The sequence below is a fragment of the Malaya genurostris genome, chromosome 2, assembly GCF_030247185.1.
Source record: "Malaya genurostris strain Urasoe2022 chromosome 2, Malgen_1.1, whole genome shotgun sequence".
NCBI classification, from domain to species: domain Eukaryota; kingdom Metazoa; phylum Arthropoda; class Insecta; order Diptera; family Culicidae; genus Malaya; species Malaya genurostris.
Genome location: NC_080571.1, coordinates 167,520,061 through 167,526,950, shown reverse-complemented (window position 1 = coordinate 167,526,950; position 6,890 = coordinate 167,520,061). Strand labels below are relative to the sequence as shown.

Below are 6,890 nucleotides of genomic sequence, written 5' to 3'. Positions count from 1 at the left end.
ACGGCTATCGCTGGTATCATCCATGTGTGTCTAAACAGATCCTTTCTGCTTCATTCGCGTTCGTTCACCAGCAGTATTTTTACTGCCTCCAGTATTTCCAATAACTTTGCTGACGGATAACATCACTTCAGAAATGAAACCACTGAACGTTTTAAGTTCACTACTTCACACTTGCGCAAGTATCCGCCCCATTCAAGTTTCACATGGGTGGGTAACTTGTCCACTAACTCCATGAGGAGTGCTGGATTTGACAGATGAGCATGTTGACCTGCGGCTTCCAAATGGTCACACAAGCTCTGTACGGCCATGCCGAATTCTAATAGCGGTTCCAGTTTCTCTATTTTAGGGGCTGAAACGGAATGAATCTTTTCGAGAAGAGCGGTAATTAACATTTCAGGCCTTCCATATAACAATTGAAGGGTGCTGACTACCTGAGGAACGGACTCAGGAAGAAGTAATCTACTTCGTACTGCTTCATATGCTTGTCCCTTCAAGCATCGTTGTAGCCTTGACATATTTTCTACGGAACTATACCCGCAGGCGAGTGTAGTATTCATGAAACTACTGATAAACACGGGCCAGTCCGCTGGGTCGCCTGAAAATGTAGGCAAATCCCGAGGCATAACTTGTCTAGCGGCCAACTGCGAGGGGGTGGGAATGAATTCAGTAATCGTTGGCAGTTCCTGTGCAATAGGAACAGTACCAAACATTGAACCCGGTTGGGACGGTTTGAGATTCCCAAATTGTTTTATCAACTCATTGAGATTATTATCAACACGCGGGGGTTGGGCGGTTGTGTTTGTTTTTTTGAAATATCCGGTTCGCGCTTTCGTTCAAAATAGATAGTGACTTACCTGGTATGGCTAGTTGTGTTACGGAGGACTGAGAGGGGATGCTAGGGTTACCTGTGGCTTGGCTAGCTACCCCGTCGTCCTGAAGGTTGGATTCTGATAGCAGCTGCTTCGAATCACGTGGATTAGAGGGCAGCTTCTTCGGCGGTAAATTTGGGATGTCGTTGCGGTCGTCTTTATTATTTCTCTTCACCAGGTTTAGGCTTTTCCGTCGACTAATTCTGCTACGACAGCTCTCCCGGTCTTCATCGTCGGCTAATTCCTCATCCAATAGCTTCTGTTTATCTTCTAGGAACTTTATCTCCAGCGCATGTTTTTCCTCCAACAATTTTAACCTCAACTTTGTCCTCGCTCGCTTGGACTTGAGGTTATACTTTGATCACATGTGCTTTCTAATAAACAATTACGGCAATTCCAATCCCGTTCGGCGACAGATTCTGTGACACCAGCGCAAGACATATGCCACCAAGAATCGCACTTATCGCATTGGACAAAGTCATCCACACTATCGGGACGGCCAGCACAACTACTTTCTGCTCTAGGAGGGGTTTGAGGGCTTCCATGGCGAAATTTCTAAAAGAATGTTGGCGCAGTCCGAGCAAGTTCACCGAACTCAAAATCAGCAGACCACAGTTTGTATTGGTGGTGCACGCTTTCAGCTGCAAATTTATTTCAGTTAATATAGGTTTCAATAAATTCAATAAAGCTTACAAATTTCGGTTGTCTTCCTTGCTCTTCCTAGCAGTATTTAACCTCACTTGTTCCGTACTAACACCTCTGTAACCGTACTAATTAGCATTTAAATTTAATAAATTTATCTTTACTTACTTCCGTACTATTAGCAGATAAGTAGAGAACAAATTTAGGATAACAATTTAATCATAGAATAACAAATTTTGCAAACTTATGTTATCAAATTGTGAGAAAATAGTAATAATTATTTTTTACGTCTGCTCCGTTCTGCATGTGGTTTGATTTTGACATTTGCTCTAGCTGCCGATGTAGCATCTCTTTCCCGCACCAACCTGTCATGTACGACCGTGTTGCCAGTTGTCCACACCGCATATAACCATATATGTATAATATATGCAAAATGTTTCTACGGTCTTAAAAAAGTATCGATTCTCGTCAAATCAGACAAATTTTTAACACTTACCACGCTCCCTCCCCTATTAAAATATCCTTATGACGTTTTCAGAAGAGCAAGAAGTATTTGTACCAATCCGTTCAGTAGTTTCGAACTTATGTCGTTTTGAACACTCCCCTTTTTAAAGGCACTTGATACATCCACCACTCGTATAGCCATATCTAAGATATGCAAAATGTTTCTATGGTCTTCAAGCCGTATCAATATTTGTCAGGTTATATGAATTTTTCTATGAACTTCCCTTGTTTATGACACTTGCTACGCTCCCTCCCCTATAATAATACTCCTTAAACCATCTGAAATTCAAGAAGTACCTGTGCCAAGTTTGGTTGCAATCCGTTCAGTAGTTCCGAAGTTATGGCGTTACAAACATACAAACTTACATATATATATATATATATATATATATATATATATATATATATATATATATATATATATATATATATATATATATATATATATATATATATATATATATATATATATATATATATATATATATATATATATATATATATATATATATATATATATATATATATATATGTTGGCGCTAGCCGGGACCCTACGTTGTGTTTAATTAAATCCTCACCAGGATATTTCAGCGAAGCGACGGCAGCAATTTGTCGATCGACCTTACTTGCATTCGCACTGCAGTAAACCGGTAGCGAACAGCAATGCAACTAACGGGTTCTGCAAACAGCCACAGCGGTCACCAAAGCAGCCAAAGGAGCAGAAGACGAACAGCCACAAACAAACAGCTGCACTGATAAAACTCACAACTGGATGAACCTTGGCGGACTCTTGCCAATAAAAACTACACTATTTTAACGTTTGAGTCACTTTATTCACGGACTATTGCTAGTGTATTTCACTTCTGCTGTTCGATACACTTCGGACTTTATGACAGATCAAAAAACGGTCCGATTCTAATGCAGGTTTATTTGAGACTGACTGGTCTGATGATTGTGAACAGAGCGAGAAGATAAAATGAAAAACTGAGTTGCCAGAAGGGCATGAGAAACTGACATAATTCTATGAACGGTAGCACCAACTAGCTGCAGAAGGCAGTGTTGGTAAACAGTGTCGCCAGTAAAACTAGTGCGACGCAACATACTCGCCGCCTTGAACGGCTATGTTCAACATTAAATATACACATAATTCACAAACATTGAACTTACAGATATGATACAATACACTTTCAATTCTTACAGACTAACACATTAAAAATTTCAGCTTAATCTAATGAGGTTTCCGAAATCCTTTGAACTGGCTGGAGATTGTTGCTAGTAGATTCTACTTCGGGAGCCACCGATGTACTGGGCAGCAAGCATATTTTACTGATGGGCCGATTGATGATACCTCGTACAGTGCGAAGCGAAACAACTCGTGTTAGCTTATCCTTTCCAGGTAATACCGCTTCGATTCGAGCAAGTGGCCAACGGATTGGTGGATATAGTTCGTCTACGATGATGACCATTTTACCGGGAATAATTTCGTTGTTTCGTATCCATCCTCGTGTATCTTTCGGCAGTTCTTGGAGATATTCCTTCCGCCAGTGGGTCCAAAATTTCTGAAACACTTGGTGGGATTGATTCTGGCCAATCTTGGAGTGGACGTGATAACCAAGTGGGACCGCTGATCCAAATATCGTTTTTCAAAAACTCGTCAACCGACATGCCACGTGAATCCAGGTCAGCAGGATTTTCACATCCGGGAACATGCTTCCATTGACAACCATGTGTAAACTGCTGAATTTCAGATACTCTGTTAGCCACATAGGTAGGCCAAACATTCGGTGGTGATCGTAGCCAGTGCAGAGTGACAGATGAGTCAGACCAAAAATATGATTCTGAAACGTTTACATCGATAGCTTTCTTTATCTGAGCATGTAGATGGGCTGCTAGTACTGCCGCACACAACTCCAAACGAGGAATACTTATTCTTTTCAGCGGAGCGACGCGTGTCTTCGAAGCCAGTAGTCGTATTTTTACTTCCCCTTTGCTTTCACAGCGGACGTATGTGCAGGCACCGTATGCAGATATGGATGCATCTGCGAATGTGTGCAGTTGTACAACTGAGTCAGGTAGAAACGCGTATCTGTCTACTCGATGCTCGGAGATATTCGCCAATTCGTGGTAATACTTCTCCCATTTGGTTTTAATAGGTTCTGGAACAGGATCGTCCCATCCGCACGATAGCAGCCACAACTCTTGCATCAGTATCTTTGCTCGAACTACAACGGGTGCAATTAGTCCTAAAGGGTCAAATAGTTTTGCTATATCCGAAAGAATAGTGCGCTTGGTTGGCGGTTCATTACTACATCGAATTTGAGAGTCGAAACGAAGGTGATCGGCTTCAGGCTCCCAGCTAATACCAAGGGCTTTAATTGTCTCGTTAGGGCTGAAATGTAAAGCAGATTGAGTACCAATCTCATCATTGGGAAGACCTTGCAAAACTTCGAGCTGATTAGAAGTCCATTTTCGTAGTGTAAATCCTCCTTTGTGCAACAAGTCGCTCAGTTCGGTGCGTAGACGGATTGTTTCTTCGATGGTTTGAGCTCCACCTATGAAGTCGTCTACGTAAAAACATTTTTTAATAGTAGCTCCTGCCAACGCGTAAGAAATCCCTTCGTCTTCGGTCAGTTGCTGAAGTGTACGAGTTGCTAGGTATGAAGACGGACCGAGACCATACGTAACAGTGAGTAGTTCATATGTCTGGACTGGTGTTTGATCAGAAAAACGCCAAAGGATACGTTGAAGAGCAGAATCGTCTGGGTGAATAAGTACTTGCCGGTACATTTTAGCGATATCACCGACGAGCGCAATCGGATAGGTTCGGAAGCGCAAAACGATGGTCAATAGATCGTCCTGCACCACGGGACCGACACAGAGAGCTTCGTTCAAAGAGAAGCCGGAAGAAGTTTTCGCTGATCCGTCAAACACGACTCGAATTTTGGTTGTGGTACTTGCTTCCTTGAAAACGGGGTGGTGCGGCAGGTAGTAAGTTTGGGAATTGTTTTCGTCGTCCGCTTCAACCAATCGCATATGGCCGAGGGAGAGATATTCTCGCATAAACTGGTGGTATTCATCTTTGAGATTTGAATTTTGTTTCAAACGTCTTTCAAGTAATTCGAACCGTCGTAGCGCAGAGCTCTTCGACTCACCCAGCATCACGTTGAAGTCTGGCTTTCTGGGATATCGAACGATATAGCGTCCTTCGGAATTTCGAGAAACAGTTGACTGGTAACAGGATTCACAGTGTCTTTCCTCGCTAGAGTAGTTGTCTTTCGTAGTCAGCTCTTCAGTTTTCCAGAAACGCTCCAAACTGTCTTCTAACGATAACATCGAAACGACCATGCCGTTTGCTGTTGACACGGGGGTCTGTGTAGGAGAAACTTGGCTTGCTGATCCGACTATTATCCAACCGAAAACGCTATCAATGAGCAGAGGGAGATTTTTGTCTAGCTGCAGACGAGCAGCACTTGGGAAGAACGAATAAAAATGCTTTGCACCTAAAACCATGTCAATTGGTCGACTTTCATTGAAGGATGGATCTGCGAGAAACAAATCCCTCGGAATACACCACTCTGCAGTCGAAATATTTTGTGATGGAAGGTTCGCCGTAACTTTATCCATTACCAGAAAGTTTACATTGCATGAGAAATCCCCTTTTCTAGACTGAACTTGAGCGAAGACGGATTCACACACAGGCTTGGAAAGTTTGCCGGCCCCCTGAACAGTTATATTCACCTTTTGCCTTTGAAGACGTAGAATTCGTGCCATACGATCGGTTATAAGGTTCGGTTGAGATGCACTATCAAGAAGTGCCCGTGCAAGATGCTCTACACCAAAGACGTCGATAACCTTCACGATCACTGTGAGAAGAAAAACGCTTTCACGTGGTTGATGAACTGCACTACTGACTTCAACTCTGGGACTCTCGGTGGCGGTAACAGTGGATCGCTTAAATGATTCAGCTGTAGAAGATCCATTAGACTGCGAAAAATTGAAAACTGGACTAGCTGGAACGATAGGCTCACTTTCATGACTGACTTGGCTTGATCCGTTGGGATGCTCAGGGTGCAGAAGTGTGTGATGACGACGATTACACTTTCGACAATTAAAGCTCGACTGGCAATGACGGACAATATGATCACCCTTCATACAATTGCGACACAAACGTTTGGAATTAACTAACTGCTGGCGTTCGCTCAATGAAAGTCGGTTGAAGCGCGGACATCGCATCAACAAATGATACTGGTTGCATAGGATGCACTTCTCAATAGAATCCGTCAATGCTGAATTAGCTGTAGAGGCACAAGACGAAAGACGGATCTGGGAATGAAACGATCCCTTCGTCGGCTGAGCTGGTAAAGCGGAAGTAGACTGCATATCGGGTGTTCGATGATTCACTGAGATGGATTCCAAAACTCGTGTTCTGCGCTGAAGAAAATCGATGAGACAATTGTAATCCGGATTGCTGACGGTCGACGCATGATCCTCCTATGCCTTCACTGTATCGTCGTGCAAGCGGGTACAAAGAAGGTGCTCCAAAATCGTGCTCCAATGCTCGGTTGGTTCTCCCAGTTGTCGAAGAGTTTTGGTGTGGCGTTCAAATTCGTCCACCAGCCCGTGAAGTGCCGCAGCGGACTCGTTCTTCATCTTCGGAACATCGAATAGTGCCTGTAGGTGACGCTTTTTCAGTAAATAATCGTTGGAATACCTGCTTTCCAACGTTTGCCAAGCCAATAAATAATTTGCGGAGCTAATGCCAATCGATTCTATCAACTGAGCAGCTTCCCCCTTGACAGCTGCCTTTAAATAGTGAAACTTCTGAATATCCGGAACATCAGAGTTGGAATGAATCAACGCCAAAAAGGTATCGTG

At 43.0% G+C, this 6,890-nt stretch overlaps 1 protein-coding gene across 1 annotated transcript; it reads right to left on the bottom strand.

Annotated features, from left to right (window-relative positions):
• Nucleotides 1-3,482: 3,482 nt before the first annotated feature.
• LOC131428983 (uncharacterized) lies at nt 3,483-5,360 on the bottom strand. The gene has a single exon (XM_058593041.1). It carries the CDS (start codon nt 5,358-5,360, stop codon nt 3,483-3,485), a length of 1,878 nt encoding a protein of 625 aa, XP_058449024.1.
• Between the last annotated feature and the right edge of the window lie 1,530 nt (nt 5,361-6,890).

Coding starts and splice junctions, on each gene's coding strand:
- LOC131428983 (XM_058593041.1), bottom strand. CDS start 5,360: ATGGTCGTTTCGATGTTATCGTTAGAAGACAGTTTGGAGCGTTTCTGG.